This window comes from Coregonus lavaretus (assembly GCF_964263955.1).
Source record: "Coregonus lavaretus genome assembly, contig: HAP1_SCAFFOLD_559, whole genome shotgun sequence".
NCBI lineage: Eukaryota > Metazoa > Chordata > Actinopteri > Salmoniformes > Salmonidae > Coregonus > Coregonus lavaretus.
The window spans coordinates 31,938-50,780 of NW_028163104.1; the positions used below are offsets into that span (position 1 = coordinate 31,938).

The following is an 18,843-nucleotide window of genomic DNA, read 5'->3' on the forward strand; positions in this document are numbered from 1 at the left end:
CACCATGCTTCACCGTAGGGATGGTGCCAGGTTTCCTCCAGACGTGACGTTTGGCATTCAGGCCAAAGAGTTCAATCTTGGTTTCATCAGACCAGAGAATCTTGTTTCTCATGGTCTGAGAGTCCTTTAGGTGCCTTTTGGCAAACTCCAAGCGGGCTGTCATGTGCCTTTTACTGAGGAGTGGCTTCCATCTGGCCACTCTACCATAAAAACCTGATTGGTGGAGATCTGCAGAGATGGTTGTCTTTCTGGAAGGTTCTCCCATCTCCACAGAGGAACTCTGGAGCTCTGTCAGAGTGACCATCTGGTTCTTGGTCACCTCCCTGACCAAGGCCCTTTTCCCCCGATTGTTCAGTTTGGCCGGGCTGCCAGCTCTAGGAAGAGTCCTGGTGATTCCAAACGTCTTCCATTTAAGAATGATGGAGGCCACTGTGTTCTTGGGGACTTTCAATGATGCAGAAATGTTTTGGTACCCTTCCCCAGATCTACGGACAATTCCTTCGACCTCATGGCTTGGTTTTTGCTCTGACATACACTGTCAACTGTGGGACCTTATATAGACAGGTGTGCCTTTCCAAATCATGTCCAATCAATTGAATTGACCACAGGTGGACTCCAATCAAGTTGTAGAAACATCTCAAGGATGATCAATGGAAATAGGATGCGCCTGAGCTAAAATTCGAGTCTCATAGCAAAGGGTGTGAATACTTATGTAAATAAGGTATTTCTGTTTTTTATTTTTAATAAATTAGCAAACATTTCTAAAAACCTGTTTTCACTTTGTCATTATGGGGTATTGTGTGTAGATTGTTGAGGATTTGTTATGTATTTATTTTAATCCATTTAAGAAGGCTGTAACGTAACAAAATGTGGAAAAGGGGAAGGGGTCTGAATACTTTCAGAAGGCACTGTATACACACACACACCACAACTCCACTATATTTTCTCTCCAAATATAATATAAACTGGTATATTTCTGGAAGTAGGCAACAAGACGACTTGTTAGTCCTGATGCCGTCCTCCTACATTGACATTTAGTAGACTCTCTTATCCAGAGCCACTTACTTGTTTTAACACATACACATACAGTATATACAGACGCACACACTGAGTGTACAAAACATTAGGAACACTTGCCTAATACTGAGTTGCACCCCCCCCCCTCCTCCCTCCTTTTGCCGTCAGAACAGACTAAATTTGTCGAGACATGGACCCTACAAGGTGTTGAAAACATTCCACAGGGATGCTGGCCCATGTTGACTACCAATGTTTCCCACAGTTGTGTCAAGATGGCTGGATGTCCTTTGGGTGGTGGACCATTCTTGATACACATAGGAAACTGTTGAGCGTGAAAAACCCAGCAGCGTTATAGTTCTTGGCACAAACTGGTGCGTCTGGCACCTACTACCAAACCCCGTTCAAAGGCACTTAAATATTTTGTCTTGCCCATTCACCCTCTGAATGGCACACATACACAATCCATGTCTCAATTGTCTCAAGGCTTAGAAATCCTTCTTTAACCTGTCTCCTCCCCTTCATCTACACTGATTGAAGTGGATTTAACAAGTGACATCAATAAGGGATCAGAGCTTTCACCTGGATTCACCTGGTCAGTCTGTCATGGAAAGAGCAGGTGTTCTTAATGTTATGTCCACTCAGTGTCTATCTCCTTGCCCCATATAATACAGGCCTGGTTTTAACTTTGATCAGATGGACTAGCAGTGAGTGGACAGGTTTTTATAGAAAATTTTATTCAACATACATTTCCCAGCAAAAAGGCAATATACAGGAGTAGTTTGTGGTACACTGCTGCTACACCGACGAGCATCAACTGGGAAAATACCAAATCAAGGAGGAGCAGGGGGTGTGATCAGGGGCCGTATCCACGAAGCGTCTCAGAGGAGGAGTGCTGATCTAGCATTAGTTTGACTTTTTAGATCATAATGAATAAGCTTGTACGGACAGATCATAGGTTGGCACTCCTACCCAAGACCCTTTGTGGATACGGGCCCGGATCTCATCTAGGAATTCCAGTAACTTACCCAAAATTCCCATGTTTCCAGAAATCCCTGTTGGAAGATTCCCGGAATCAGAGGAGAACAAGCAGGTAGTCCGGAATCCTCCCAACTGGGATTTCTGGAAAACCTGGGAATTTTGGGGAAAGTTACCCGGTCCGTACCACAGCTCGCCATCTTAAACTGAACCTTAACATCACTATTAGAACCAACTGGTGCCATTAGTTCAAACAGAAAGGAGAAAAGAAAACTGAACCAAAAAAACAACAATAATCTAAAGAATCAAGGAACCCTGGAAAAAAAAAAATAACACAAGGAATATGAACACCTGAATCTTTTCAATTTGTAGCCAACCAATAACAAAAGTTCTGTGTTTTTCCATTTTACATGTTTTTTTAATGTTTTTTTTTTTTATATACAATTTCAAATCTCATCACAAAGCCAACTATGATGGCCTTTAAGGGGGGGGGGGGGGGGGGGGGAGCATTCCACCTGTGCTTAAGAAAAATTCAGTGTGTTTGTTGTTCTAATAATAATAATAATAATAACTATAGCAATACTGGTTCTGCGTGTATATACGGTGAAACCAGATGGCTTGTTAATGGCCGAGGCTTCCTACTAAAGCAGCACAGCTCAGTCAAACTCACCCAGCACAAAACACCGGAGGATATACAACCCCCATCACAAACCCTCAGGGGGAGAGGGGGACGGAGGGAACGTAACAGGACAGGGAAACAGGACGGAGAGGAACAGGAGGAGCAACGGAAATCAAAAAAAGGTACAACCAAAGTTGACATTTACCAGTCCTGAGAAATGTCAAAGCTTTGATATGAAGTGTCAACGTGCAAGATGAAAGTACGGACGACTTACTCTTTTTACATTTATTTTAAACAGATGCTGTGGTTTTTTATTTTATTATACAAGAAGATATTGCAGAAAAAGACAAAAACTGATTTATTTTAAAGATGGAAACAGTTTGACTAGTTGACTAAAGGGGAGGGGGGATATGAAGGGCACCACATCAGGACAACTAGTCTCAAGCCTCAACCCATCTGCACTGGTTCTCTTCTTTAAAAAAAAAGACCTAATCACCCTTATTTTCTGCAAATGACGACTTCTATCTTTTCTTTACCTCGTCACCCCCCACTATATGCAGCAGCGCTCATTGCTTTTCGTAACAACTCTTATTATTAAAAACAAAAACAAACAAAACATAAGTCTAGTAGTTCATCATCCTGTCCTGTCCTTTTTCTCCAAAGTCATTTATTTCTCCCAGACAAAAATAGGCAGTCAGAGTTAGAGAAGCCAAAAACCTAACAACCTCAAAAAAAAGTAGAAGGGGGGTGGTGGTTTGGGGGGAGAGAGGGGTTCGGGAGGAAGGGGGGGTGGTGGTGGTGTGGGGGGAGAGAGGGGTTCGGGAGGAAGGGGGGGTGGTGGTGGTGTGGGGGGAGAGAGGGGTTCGGGAGGAAGGGGGGTGGTGGTGGTGTGGGGGGAGAGAGGGGTTCGGGAGGAAGGGGGGTGGTGGTGGTGTGGGGGGAGAGAGGGGTTCGGGAGGAAGGGGGGTGGTGGTGGTGTGGGGGGAGAGAGGGGTTCGGGAGGAAGGGGGGTGGTGGTGGTGTGGGGGGAGAGAGGGGTTCGGGAGGAAGGGGGGTGGTGGTGGTGTGGGGGGAGAGAGGGGTTCGGGAGGAAGGGGGGTGGTGGTGGTGTGGGGGGAGAGAGGGGTTCGGGAGGAAGGGGGGTGGTGGTGGTGTGGGGGGAGAGAGGGGTTCGGGAGGAAGGGGGGGTGGTGGTGGTGTGTGGGGAGAGAGATTTGGGGGAAGGGGGGTGGTGGTGGTGTGGGGGGAGAGAGAGGGGTTTGGGGGAAGTGGGGGGGGGAGAGGCGTTTGGGAGGAAGTTGGGTGGTGGTGGTGTGGGGGGAGAGAGGTTTGGGAGGAAGGGGGGGGTGTGGGGGGAGAGAGGTTTGGGAGGAAGGGGGGGGTGTGGGGGGAGAGAGATTTGGGGGAAGGGGGGTGGTGGTGGTGTGGGGGAGGAGAGAGGGGTTTAGGAGGAAGGGGGGTGGTGGGGGTGTGGGGGAGGAGAGAGGGGTTTAGGAGGAAGAGGTGGTATAGTTTCATCATCATCATCAGCAGCAGCCTGCTAATGGATGGATGGATCCATGTGACAGAGACATCACAGTGTCTGTCTGTAAGGGGGTTGGAGCTGGAGGACACACACTTGGTTGGTTACAGTCTGTGGTTATGGTGGGTTAAGGAGGAGGAAGAGGAGGGAGGAGAGAGAGGAGGAAGAGGAGGGAGGAGGAGGAGGAGGAGGAGGAGAGAGGGAGGGAGGTGGGTTAAGGAGGAGGAAGAGGAGGGAGGAGGAGAGGAGGAAGAGGAGGGAGGAGGAGGAGAGAGGAGGAGGAGAGAGGGAGGGAGGGGTGCTCAGTTGTGGATCTTGATAGCTTTCTCCAGGTAGGTGTAGCGCCCTCTCTTCGGGGCTTTGTTGAAGTGGTCCAGGCCTAACCAGGGTCGAGGGTGGGACATGTTACCTAGAGGGGAGAGGAGGAATGGTAGACAACCATAGAACATAGTTAACATTCTGAGAGAGAGAGAGAAAGCGTGGTGTTGGTAGTAGTAGTAGTAGTAGTAGCAGCAGTAGTATTTAGTAATGGCAGTAGTAGTGGTAGTGGTAGTAGTAGTTAGTAGTGTTACGATACCAGATGTTACTTTGATGGCGATACCTGGTTTAGTATTATAATGTATTCAATTAATAGTTTAGTTCCAAAATGACAAAACACACATTGAAACTCATTTCTGAAGCTTCTATATTGCAATAATCTACTCTACATGCCATAGAAATACAATCTAATTTACACAGCATACTACGATTCCCAGGGTGCATTTCATTTCCCAGGGTGCAATGCTCTGCCCAGGGCTGCTGGCTGGCTAGTGGCTACTGCTAGCAAGCCCAGACAAACGTGAAGTAGTCAAGTTATGAGTGCATTTCACCTTACTTTTGGGTTGGGTAATCATATTATAATGCTCACATGTTCATGTCATTGTCACCCAAAAAAATATTCAAATTTAGTAGAATAATGACAACGTTACAATGTGATGTGCAAAATATTTCTATGTTGTCATTTTGGAACTAAACCTCCCCCTTGCACTGCACTGCTTTGTTCCACCTTTTGTTTAGTTGTTTAGGTGGGCTGGACCTCATCATCTGCTCTGTAATCAAAGTATTCCCATAGTTCACTTCTGCAGACAGTTTTGTCAACAAGCTGCGGGCGTGGAGCTAATGTTTTCATTTGAAGAAGCCATGCTGTCGGCATTCTCTCTCGCTTGCTTCAAAAGTGGCAAATATACTGCCTGGCTAGCTACTGCCCCCTTGAGAAGATTCAAACAAATTACTAGACAGACTGGATCCTCTCAATCCGTACACGACACGAGACATTTGACAGAAGTGTAGTACCGAACCGTTTTTCATGTTCTATTCTCAGTTTTGGTATACCATGCAAAACTAGTAGTTAGAAGTTAGTAGTAGTTAGTAGTATTAGTTAGTAGTAGTCGTTAGTAGTAGTAGTAGCAGCAGTTAGAAGTTAGTAGTATTAGTTAGTAGTAATAATAATAATAATAATAATAATAATAATAATATGCCATTTAGCAGACGCTTTTATCCAAAGCGACTTACAGTCATGCGTGCATACATTATTTTTGTGTATGGGTGGTCCCGGTCCCTTGTAACGCCACAACCTTGGCGTTACAAGCGCTGTGCTCTACCAGCTGAGCTACAGAGGACCACAGTACTACCACAGTAGTACTTAGTAGTAGTAGTAGTAGTAGTAGTAGTAGTAGTAGTAGTTAGTAGTAGTAGTAGGACCACAGTACTACTACAGTAGTAGTAGTAGTAGTTAGTAGTAGTAGCAGCAGCAGTTAGAAGTTAGTAGTAGTAGTTAGTAGTAGTAGTAGTAGTAGCAGTTAGTAGTTAGTAGTTAGTAGTTAGTAGTAGTAGTAGTAGTAGTAGTAGTTAGTAGTAGTAGTAGTAGTTAGTAGTAGTAGTTAGTAGTAGTTAGTAGTAGTAGTTAGTAGTAGTAGTTAGTAGTAGTAGTTAGTAGTAGTAGTTAGTAGTAGTAGTAGTAGTAGTAGTAGTAGTAGTAGTAGTATTAGTTAGTAGTAGTAGTTAGTAGTAGTAGTAGTTAGTAGTATTAGTTAGTAGTAGTAGTTAGTAGTAGTAGTTAGTAGTAGTAGTTAGTAGTAGTAGCAGGGTACCTGGCTGTGGCTGGAAGTCTTTCAGGTTGACCTCGTACTCATCCTCAGTGATGTACTGATGCCGGCCCATCATCACTATCGCAAACTTGAACTGCAGACAAAACAAACAACACAGTGAGTATTTATAAAGCAGTTTATACTCAACCCTCCTGGTTATACCTGCTCTTGTTATGAGGAACAAAGCAATACTGGGGCGGTATTCATTAGGCCAAACAGTAGCAAAACATTTTAAAAGGGAAAACGGAAACAAGCGGTCCAGGTAGTCTCTCCCCGCTTCAGTTCGTTAAGTATCTAATGAACAGGACCCAGGTGAGAAGAGAGGTGAGCGAGAGAGAGAGGTGAGAGAGAGAGCGAGAATCTGCAGGTTCCATGAAGTTGAATTTAAGACTTTTTAATGCCACTTGGAATGCAATTTAAATACCAATTTGGGAGGTCTGCATGCCACACACCTGCTAATATTCCTCTCCAGAAGTCAGCTCATGTTGGCCAAAAGTAGTAATTTAGTGCTGGCCCTTTCACCAAAGGCTCCAGCCTACATGGCTCATATTATAAGGCAGGTGTGTCATTATAGCAATGAGCCTTCTCCTGTAGCATAGTGGCTAGGCTATAGACGGCTGATGGATGTAGTAGCATAGTGGCTAGGCTATAGATGGCTGATGGATGTAGTAGCATAGTGGATAGGCTATAGATGGCTGATGGATGTAGTAGCATAGTGAATAGGCTATAGATGGCTGATGGATGTAGTAGCATAGTGGATAGGCTATAGATGGCTGATGGATGTAGTAGCATAGTGGCTAGGCTATAGATGGCTGATGGATGTAGTAGCATAGTGGATAGGCTATAGATGGCTGATGGATGTAGTAGCATAGTGGCTAGGCTATAGATGGCTGATGGATGTAGTAGCATAGTGGCTAGGCTATAGATGGCTGATGGATGTAGTAGCATAGTGGCTAGGCTATAGACGGCTGATGGATGTAGTAGCATAGTGGATAGGCTATAGATGGCTGATGGATATAGTAGCATAGTGGATAGGCTATAGATGGCTGATGGATATAGTAGCATAGTGGCTAGGCTATAGACTGCTGATGGATGTAGTAGCATAGTGGCTAGGCTATAGACGGCTGATGGATGTAGTAGCATAGTGGATAGGCTATAGATGGCTGATGGATGTAGTAGCATAGTGGATAGGCTATAGATGGCTGATGGATATAGTAGCATAGTGGCTAGGCTATAGATGGCTGATGGATATAGTAGCATAGTGGCTAGGCTATAGATGGCTGATGGATATAGTAGCATAGTGGATAGGCTATAGATGGCTGATGGATGTAGTAGCATAGTGGATAGGCTATAGATGGCTGATGGATGTAGTAGCATAGTGGCTAGGCTATAGATGGCTGATGGATGTAGTAGCATAGTGGCTAGGCTATAGATGGCTGATGGATATCGTAGCATAGTGGATAGGCTATAGATGGCTGATGGATGTAGTAGCATAGTGGATAGGCTATAGATGGCTGATGGATGTAGTAGCATAGTGGATAGGCTATAGATGGCTGATAGATGTAGTAGCATAGTGGATAGGCTATAGATGGCTGATGGATGTAGTAGCATAGTGGATAGGCTATAGATGGCTGATGGATGTAGTAGCATAGTGGATAGGCTATAGATGGCTGATGGATATAGTAGCATAGTGGCTAGGCTATAGATGGCTGATGGATGTAGTAGCATAGTGGATAGGCTATAGATGGCTGATGGATGTAGTAGCATAGTGGATAGGCTATAGATGGCTGATGGATGTAGTAGCATAGTGGATAGGCTATAGATGGCTGATGGATGTAGTAGCATAGTGGCTAGGCTATAGATGGCTGATGGATGTAGTAGCATAGTGGATAGGCTATAGATGGCTGATGGATATAGTAGCATAGTGGCTAGGCTATAGATGGCTGATGGATGTAGTAGCATAGTGGATAGGCTATAGATGGCTGATGGATGTAGTAGCACAGTGGCTAGTCTATAGATGGCTGATGGATGTAGTAGCATAGTGGATAGGCTATAGATGGCTGATGGATGTAGTAGCATAGTGGATAGGCTATAGATGGCTGATGGATGTAGTAGCATAGTGGATAGGCTATAGATGGCTGATGGATGTAGTAGCATAGTGGATAGGCTATAGATGGCTGATGGATGTAGTAGCATAGTGGCTAGGCTATAGATGGCTGATGGATGTAGTAGCATAGTGGCTAGGCTATAGATGGCTGATGGATGTAGTAGCATAGTGGATAGGCTATAGATGGCTGATGGATGTAGTAGCATAGTGGATAGGCTATAGATGGCTGATGGATGTAGTAGCATAGTGGATAGGCTATAGATGGCTGATGATGTAGTAGCATAGTGGCTAGGCTATAGATGGCTGATGGATGTAGTAGCATAGTGGCTAGGCTATAGATGGCTGATGGATGTAGTAGCATAGTGGCTAGGCTATAGATGGCTGATGGATATAGTAGCATAGTGAATAGGCTATAGATGGCTGATGGATGTAGTAGCATAGTGGATAGGCTATAGATGGCTGATGGATGTAGTAGCATAGTGGATAGGCTATAGATGGCTGATGGATGTAGTAGCATAGTGGCTAGACTATAGATGGCTGATGGATATAGTAGCATAGTGGATAGGCTATAGACGGCTGAAGCATTGGGTTGCCCATCTGCATTTCTTTAGGCTACCCCAATGGGCTAATCATTAGCTAGATCACACTCTTAAGTGTTCAGAATTTTGGAATCGATACCAATACCAGCTTAGTATAATGATACTTAATACCATAACGATACCACTGGGAAAAAATGCCTTAAATCACTGCCCAAACACATCCGAGTCTGCTTAACAAGGTCCCGTTGAGCAGTTGATTTGCCCAAACACGTCCGAGTCTGCTTAACAAGGTCCCGTTGAGCAGTTGATTTGCCCAAACACGTCCGAGTCTGCTTAACAAGGTCCCGTTGAGCAGTTGATTTGCCCAAAGACATCCGAGTCAGCTTAACAAGGTCCCGTTGAGCAGTTGATTTGTAGAATCTGGTGTTAAAGTAGGGCTGGAACAAAAGCCTACACATCCGGTAACTCTCCAGGAGATCTTATACTAGAACATTAGAATATTAGACTACAACCAAGAAGTCTAATATAATAATTCCCTCATTCAGTGAATTAGGTATCAAATGGCTCTACTTAGCAGCAAGGTAGCTGAGCAGGAAGGTTCTAGACTGACTTTACCAGCGCCAAGTAAGACGTTAAAGAAGTTAGCCATTTAATCTAACACGTTCTGGGAGTGTATGATGGATATTTTGATGTGCAACATGTCAAAATACGATCCCGGATCGTGGATAGGCTATAGATGGCTGATGGATGTAGTAGCACAGTGGCTAGTCTATAGATGGCTGATGGATGTAGTAGCATAGTGGATAGGCTATAGATGGCTGATGGATGTAGTAGCATAGTGGATAGGCTATAGATGGCTGATGGATGTAGTAGCATAGTGGATAGGCTATAGATGGCTGATGGATGTAGTAGCATAGTGGCTAGGCTATAGATGGCTGATGGATGTAGTAGCATAGTGGATAGGCTATAGATGGCTGATGGATGTAGTAGCATAGTGGATAGGCTATAGATGGCTGATGGATGTAGTAGCATAGTGGATAGGCTATAGATGGCTGATGATGTAGTAGCATAGTGGCTAGGCTATAGATGGCTGATGGATATAGTAGCATAGTGGCTAGGCTATAGATGGCTGATGGATATAGTAGCATAGTGAATAGGCTATAGATGGCTGATGGATATAGTAGCATAGTGGATAGGCTATAGACGGCTGAAGCATGGGGTTGCCCATCTGCATTTCTTTAGGCTACCCCAATGGGCTAATCATTAGCTAGATCACACTCTTAAGTGTTCAGAATTTTGGAATCGATACCAATACCAGCTTAGTATAATGATACTTAATACCATAACGATACCACTGGGAAAAAATGCCTTAAATCACTGCCCAAACACATCCGAGTCTGCTTAACAAGGTCCCGTTGAGCAGTTGATTTGCCCAAACACATCCGAGTCTGCTTAACAAGGTCCCGTTGAGCAGTTGATTTGCCCAAACACGTCCGAGTCTGCTTAACAAGGTCCCGTTGAGCAGTTGATTTGCCCAAAGACATCCGAGTCAGCTTAACAAGGTCCCGTTGAGCAGTTGATTTGTAGAATCTGGTGTTAAAGTAGGGCTGGAACAAAAGCCTACACATCCGGTAACTCTCCAGGAGATCTTATACTAGAACATTAGAATATTAGACTACAACCAAGAAGTCTAATATAATAATTCCCTCATTCAGTGAATTAGGTATCAAATGGCTCTACTTAGCAGCAAGGTAGCTGAGCAGGAAGGTTCTAGACCGACTTTACCAGCGCCAAGTAAGACGTTAAAGAAGTTAGCCAAGTAAGACGTTAAAGAAGTTAGCCATTTAATCTAACACGTTCTGGGAGTGTATGATGGATATTTTGATGTGCAACATGTCAAAATACGATCCCGGATAATGAGATATTTTTGAGAGATGAATGTACCTGCATGTTTTTAGTGAATATTGTCCCAGCCTATATGCTACATAATTCTCCACCTGAGGAACTGGGAAATCAAAACACATTAGCTGTATTGCTAACTGTAAATATGATATCGCAATTACATACTCCGCTAGTAAAGCAGTGTTATTTCCTTTATATTGACAGTTGAGAAATACATTGTTTATACTCACATAAAGCTGAAATGACTATTTTTTTAAAACAACACTAACAGTAGTCGTTTACATTTCCAAAAATGTTTCTCAACTATCAGTATGCTTGCGTGTTTCAAAACGCTCCCTTCACTCCTTGTGCAAATTGGGGAGAGGGAGTGAGAGCCAGCAGCATCCCAGCCTTAGCTGGTGGACACCATGGAAAGGGAGAGAGCAATGAAGAGGGAGGAGAGAAGGAGAGAGGGGAGAAGGAGAGAGGGGGAGAAGGAGAGAGGGGGAGAAGGAGAGAGGGGCAGAAGGAGAGAGGGGGAGAAGGAGAGAGGGGCAGAAGGAGAGAGGGGGAGAAGGAGAGAGGGGAGAAGGAGAGAGGGTGAGAAGGAGAAGGAGAGGGGGAGAGGGGGAGAAGGAGAGAGGGGGAGAGGGGGAGAAGGAGAGAGGGGAAGAGGGGGAGAAGGAGAGAGCGAGAGAGAGACTGAGGAAGATGGAGAGAAGAAAGTGCTGACCTTCTCAAACTCTTTCTCCTGGATTTCCAGCATGCTCTGAATCCTCCTCATCACGTCCCTGAACGGCTCACCCTGAGAACACAGAGTTAGTCAAACACACGTGAAAAACCCAGCAGCGTTGCAGTTCAAACCGGTGCGTCTGGCACCCTGTTCAAAGGCATTTAAATATTTTGTCTTGCCCATTCACCCTCTGAATGGCACACATTCACAATCCATGTCTCAAGGCTTAAAACATCCTTCTTTAACCTGTCTCCTCCCCTTCATCTACACTGATTGAAGTGGATTTAACAAGTGACATCAATAAGGGATCATAGCTTTTACCTGGTCAGTATGTCATGGAAAGAGCAGATGTTCTTAATGTTTTGTATACTTGGTGTATATCAGTGTTTTTTTAAGAGTCAAGATCAATTTGAGCCAAAAAGCAGAGATATTTTTTGTTGTTGTATTTTACCCCCCTTTTTCTCCCCAATTTCGATCTTGTCTCATCGCTGCAACTCCCCAACGGGCTCGGGAGAGACGAAGGTGGAGTCATACGTCCTACGAAACATGACCCACCTAACCCTCCCCTAACCCAGACGACGCCGGGCCAAACCCTCCCCTAACCCGGACGACGCCGGGCCAAACCCTCCCCTAACCCGGACGACGCCGGGCCAAACCCTCCCCTAACCCGGACGACGCCGGGCCAAACCCTCCCCTAACCCGGACGACGCAGGGTCAAACCCTCCCCTAACCCGGACGACGCCGGGCCAAACCCTCCCCTAACCCGGACGACGCCGGGCCAAACCCTCCCCTAACCCGGACGACGCCGGGCCAAACCCTCCCCTAACCCGGACGACGCCGGGCCAAACCCTCCCCTAACCCGGACGACGCTGGGCCAATTGTTCGCTGTCCTATGGGACTCCCGGCCACGGCCGGTTGTGGCACAGCCCGGGAATGAACCCGGGTCTGTAGTCAGAAATATTTTTAAACATGACTTATAAAAATGTAAGCCTATGCAACATTAACCTAATTTTAAAAAATCATAACATTACTAGGCTATGACTACTAGTATTATTATATCTAGTAATATGATCATGTTTCTGATTCCCATTGTTCTTAGAATTATTACTATGATTAGTAGTATCATCATTATTAGTAATTGGTGAGGATCACAACCGAATAGTCGGTAAGATCCTAGTGGTGATTAAGGTGGTGAGGATGGTTATGGTCCTCACCAGCATTGGTATTTAGCCTATTTATTTTCCAACAGCAGTAACGGCAATCACTTGTCATTATTAATGTTATTTTTAATTATTCTTATTTTGTCTGTTATTTGGCTAATTTACAAATAGGAGCACCTCTCTTGGTCATGCCATAGGCTTAGGTTTTTGGCTGGGCGCTTAAAGGGGGGCAACAATGTAACAGGATTCATGGGACAGTCCATATTTTTTGGGGGGCATCGCCAAATCTGGGTTTTTAGGATGCTAAATGAGCGTTACTGATAGTCTCAGGGACTACAGCCCTTTCTGGGATGGGGGAAGTTTTCACAGGAGGGATATTGGAGTTTTACTTAGTCAGTTGCATCGACAGTATGTTTAGAAGTGCATATATCATGGTAATGCTACTGGGAAAGAGGTCAGGTATTGATTCTGGGAAATATGGATAACAGCTTGGGCATCAAGGCGTTTTATTTTTGGTAGCAAGTATACTGGCATGTATTATGGTAAGAATAACTGAAACGTACGTGTCTTTATGGTAAGTGGTGAAATAATTCTAGGTACTTAGAATTGTAATGTTTAGGAGATTATAAAAAAAGACAATCAGTTACTTGGCTAAAAGAGGAATATCATATTTATTGTTCACAGGAAACCCACTCCTAACCTATTGAGATATACATGGAGGCTTAATCAAACTAGTCGTCTTGACTACTTTGTGTTCTTCTTTCTGGCACCAAAAGTTTAAAAGCGTTGATAGGAGACAGAACACGACCAGACCACCATCTAATTGGTATCCACATAAAACTTAAAGAATTTCCACGTTGGCGGGGAAATTTGAAATGTAAATCAATTGGATGACAATCTATTCTTAATCATTTCTAACTGACTTTTCCCACACGACATTGGTACAGCAGATCCCCTTATTGTAATGTACTTTCAGAGGCCATTCAATACAATACCCATCATTAGGTCAAAAGAGATTAGACTATCAAACGAAAATAGAGGAGCCAACACCACAGATAGCAATAAAAACTGTCCCATAGAGGCACAAAACAAGCTAGAAGAAAATCTTATTCATGTTTAGGTGTAATTTATTACAAAAATAACGCGAACAGGATGGAAAATCGTGAAAAATGCACCCATTTTTCTTGAACATTCAACTGCTACCAAAAAGAAATTGCAGAAACTCGTTACAAATGACAGAATCATCCATGATTCACCAAATTATATTATGAAAGAAGAAGCTAAATATTTTAGGCATGTTTTCTTTTCAGATTCCTCTATGTCCACTAAATGATGCTTCCTGTAAAGATTTTTTCCCCTAATAATAACAATGTAAAATTTAAAACTGTACAGAAAGAATTGTGACATTACAGAGGAGGAACTCCTCGGGGCAATTAAATCCTTTCAGTCCGGAAAAACCCCTGGGCTTGATGGCATACCGGTAGAGGTATATCAAACCTTTGACCTACTCCAAATATCCATTATTAGCATCTTTTAACATTTACATTTTACATTTTAGTCATTTAGCAGACGCTCTTATCCAGAGCGACTTACAGCTAGTGAGTACATACATTTTTTTTATTTTTATACTGGAATCGAACCCACAACCCTGGCGTTGCAAATGCCATGCTCTACCAACTGAGCTACATCCCAACTTTTAACCACTCCTATAAAAATGGCAAGACTATCAGGTACTCCGCAAGAAGGTCTGATTTCACTATTACTGAAACAGGACCCAGGTGGTAAGTATAAAGTTCCAATCCTTAAAATAAAACGGGATTCCCCTTACACTTCAATGCTGTGATGCAAAAATCCTGGCAAAATGAATAGTGAATAGAATTAATAGCAGACATCGAAAAAGCCTTTGATAAATCTTGGGGAATCTCTTGCACAATAGGTTAAAGTCATGTATAGCAACACCAGATGTAAAATAGTAAATAATGATTACTTCTCAGAAAGTATTAAACTGCCCAGAGGAGTTAAACAAGGATGTCCATTGTCTCCATATTTATTTGTTATGGCCATTGAAATGCTCTCTTAAGATCAGATCAAACAATAACATCAAGGGTTTAGAAACCCATTGCCTAAAAACAAGTGTCAACGTATGCCGATGACTCAAGTTGATCTATTTATGGAGAAAAATAAATAAAAATCACACTGATTAACTCTAATCATATCACAGTTTACGTATTTACTTACGGCGCTGCCTACTCCAGACGACTCGTCTTTCAAATTATATGAGCAAAACATATTTCCATTTATTTGTAATTAAATTAAATGTGCTTATTTATATAATGAATATGTTTGGGGGACTAAAACGTAAATATGAAAGCATTTAACATCTCACTAAAAGCTTCACTAATACAAAAGTTATACTTAAACCCAAAATGGTTCTCCAGTAGCAACATTTGTAGTAAATCCATAACACAAGACAGCAGAACAGACATGCTTCAGTATTAGGCTGTCAGTCAACACACAGAGACACATACGGAACACACCAGATCCAGTCAGAACAGTCACTCACACCAGATCCAGTCAGAACAGTCTCTCACACCAGATCCAGTCAGAACAGTCTCTCACACCAGATCCAGTCAGAACAGTCACTCACACCAGATCCAGTCAGAACAGTCACTCACACCAGATCCAGTCAGAACAGTCACTCACACCAGATCCAGTCAGAACAGACACTCACACCAGATCCAGTCAGAACAGTCACTCACACCAGATCCAGTCAGAACAGTCACTCACACCAGATCCAGTCAGAACAGTCACTCACACCAGATCCAGTCAGAACAGACACTCACACCAGATCCAGTCAGAACAGTCACTCACACCAGATCCAGTCAGAACAGACACTCACACCAGATCCAGTCAGAACAGTCACTCACACCAGATCCAGTCAGTGAGATAAACATGAACCGGAGTAAGACAACACACACCTGTCTGATCTTCAGCAGGAAAGGGATACCGAACGTTCCAAAGACCTCCTTGTGGAAATGTGCGACGGGAATCAACATCTCAGTGTCTTTATCCAGGTCCACCTGGTCCAGAGGAAGTTCCTAGAGAGAGAGGAAATCAACATCTCAGTGTCTTTATCCAGGTCCACCTGGTCCAGAGGAAGTTCCGAGAGAGAGAGAGACAGAGAGAGAGACAGAGAGAGAGACAGAGAGAGAGACAGAGAGAGAGACAGAGAGAGAGACAGAGAGAGACACAGAGAGAGACACAGAGAGAGAGAGAGACAGAGAGAGACACAGAGAGAGAGAGAGAGACACAGAGAGAGACACAGAGAGAGACACAGAGAGAGACACAGAGAGAGACACAGAGAGAGACACAGAGAGAGACACAGAGAGAGACACAGAGAGAGAGACAGAGAGAGCGAGACAGAGAGAGACAGAGAGAGACAGAGAGAGACAGAGAGAGACAGAGAGAGACAGAGACAGAGACAGAGAGAGAGAGAGACAGAGAGAGACAGAGAGACAGAGCGGTTAGGAGGAGAGGAGGAACGTACCTCTATTCTGAAGGTACGGCTGGCAGCGGGAGATAAACATTCTAACAGCTCGTCCTCCTGGTGAACCCCGATGATCTTATAGCTTACTATCTCCAACAGCCTGGAGAGAGAGGGGGGAGGGAGGGAGGGAGGGAGGGGGGAGGGAGGAGAGGTTAGAGGCAGGGTGGAGAAAAGTAGAGAACAGCAGCAGTCTTGTATAATAATAGCATTGAAGAACCACTGGATGTAATACAGGCCTGACCACCAGAGGGCAGCACTGTTGTGACACTGTCACTCACACCCTCTCTCTGCTTACCGGAGCTTCTCTGAGCCTTTGTCGGAGAGCTCCACAGCTTTTTTACATTCCTCCAGCAGGTCCCGGACACAGCCGTGTTTATCTGGGTAGAGAGTGATCTCCTGGAGGGAGAGAGGTAGTTACGAAAATCCTTTATTCACCATCACGGTCAAAGGTTTAAAAAAGCATGGAGAGATCAAATGTTTCATACGAGGTAACAGTACAGAATGTCACCTTTTAATTGAGGGTATTTCCACACATCTGTTTTTGAAATGAATGCACTTTATACATCTTGTCTCCCCATTTGAGTCATAAGTATTGGGTCAAATTCACTGTATTAAAGCAGTCAAAGTGTAGTATTTGGTCCCATATTCCTAGCACGCAACGACTACATCAAGCTTGTGACTACCAACTTGTTGGATGAATTTGCTGCTTGTTTTGGTGAAACATAAAAGAAAACAAAAGATCATGCCCCGACCCCCCCCCGACCCCCCCACCCCCTTAACCAATAACAGGGGAGCATTATGGGGGGTATGTTCTTTATTCATGATTTTGGGGGTATGAGTGATCATTATTATTCATGATTCATTCAGGACTATCCGTAACCATGGTAGCGTCCACATTAATGTAGAAGTGTTTCGAAACATATTCTATTGTTATTTACAATAAAAGTGACTCCAAAATGACACAATACATTATTTACTATTCAGTTACTATTGGGAAAACAAGTAGAACATTCATCCAACAAGTTGGTAGTCACAAGCTTGATGTAGTCATCGCGCGCTAGGAATATGGGACCAAATACTACACTTTGGACTATTTTAATACACCAAATACTACACTTTGGACTATTTTAATACACCAAATACTTGACACCTTCAAATGGAGGGACTAGATACATAAAGAGCTTTAATTTCTAAACGGTAAAACAGATATGTATGAAAAATACCCTCAAATAAAAGGTGACATTCTGTTCTGTTGCCTCAGAAAACATTTGATCTCAAATTCAAAATGCTGGAGTACGAAGTCAACTTAAAAAGTATTCGCTTCACTGTCTATATAAATAGGGAGGGGAGAGTGTTACCTCCTCTCTGTACAGGCTGTTGAGCCATATGGACTTGAAGCTCCTCCTGTTCTCAAAGTCTGTGATCTTCATCTTCAACTGAGAGGAGAGACAACATTAAACAGTCAGTGCACACACAGATACACACACACAATGTCAACCTTTGTCCTATCATGATTATGTACCCAGAAAACATTGTGATATGCCATCGCCCCCTATTGGACAACCCAATTTATTTTTCATTAATTTTTTATATAGTAAAAGATTACGCTAAAACAACAGTTGGGCTATAGCGTGAAATCGAATGCATCTGGATGAACCATGAGGAAAGACAATGTTGTTGACAGCCTGGGCGAATCATGAGGAAAGATAATGTTGTTGACAGCCTGGGCGAATCATGATGAAAGATCATGTTGTTGAAAACCTGGACGAATCATGACGAAAGATAACGTTGTTGACAGCCTGGGCGAATCATGAGGAAAGATAACGTTGTTGACAGCCTGGGCGAATCATGAGGAAAGATAACGTTGTTGACAGCCTGGGCGAATCATGAGGAAAGATAACGTTGTTGACAGCCTGGGCGAATCATGAGGAAAGATAACGTTGTTGACAGCCTGGGCGAATCATGAGGAAAGATAACGTTGTTGACAGCCTGGGCGAATCATGAGGAAAGATAACGTTGTTGACAGCCTGGGCGAATCATGAGGAAAGATAACGTTGTTGACAGCCTGGGCGAATCATGAGGAAAGATAACGTTGTTGACAGCCTGGGCGAATCATGAGGAAAGATAACGTTGTTGACAGCCTGGGCGAATCATGAGGAAAGATAACGTTGTTGACAGCCTGGGCGAATCATGAGGAAAGATAACGTTGTTGACAGCCTGGGCGAATCATGAGGAAAGATAACGTTGTTGACAGCCTGGGCGAATCATGAGGAAAGATAACGTTGTTGACAGCCTGGGCGAATCATGAGGAAAGATAACGTTGTTGACAGCCTGGGCGAATCATGAGGAAAGATAACGTTGTTGACAGCCTGGGCGAATCATGAGGAAAGATAACGTTGTTGACAGCCTGGGCGAATCATGAGGAAAGATAACGTTGTTGACAGCCTGGGCGAATCATGAGGAAAGATAACGTTGTTGACAGCCTGGGCGAATCATGAGGAAAGATAACGTTGTTGACAGCCTGGGCGAATCATGAGGAAAGATAACGTTGTTGACAGCCTGGGCGAATCATGAGGAAAGATAACGTTGTTGACAGCCTGGGCGAATCATGAGGAAA

The 18,843-nt window shown here is 43.9% G+C and overlaps 1 protein-coding gene across 1 annotated transcript in view; it reads right to left on the bottom strand.

The window, feature by feature from the left end:
* Window positions 1-4,368: 4,368 nt before the first annotated feature.
* The window catches only part of LOC311118474 (ubiquitin carboxyl-terminal hydrolase 7-like), a 62,895-nt gene continuing 48,420 nt past the window's right edge, over window positions 4,369-18,843 (bottom strand). The window contains exons 25-31 of the mRNA XM_084193266.1: window positions 17,585-17,662; window positions 16,522-16,622; window positions 16,227-16,326; window positions 15,658-15,777; window positions 11,520-11,591; window positions 6,263-6,353; window positions 4,369-4,542 (exon numbers count right to left, since the gene is read on the bottom strand). Of these exons, the coding sequence (XP_084049392.1) occupies window positions 4,436-4,542; window positions 6,263-6,353; window positions 11,520-11,591; window positions 15,658-15,777; window positions 16,227-16,326; window positions 16,522-16,622; window positions 17,585-17,662 (669 nt within the window). The 3' untranslated portion in view covers window positions 4,369-4,435. The remainder of the gene's footprint in view (window positions 4,543-6,262; window positions 6,354-11,519; window positions 11,592-15,657; window positions 15,778-16,226; window positions 16,327-16,521; window positions 16,623-17,584; window positions 17,663-18,843) is intronic.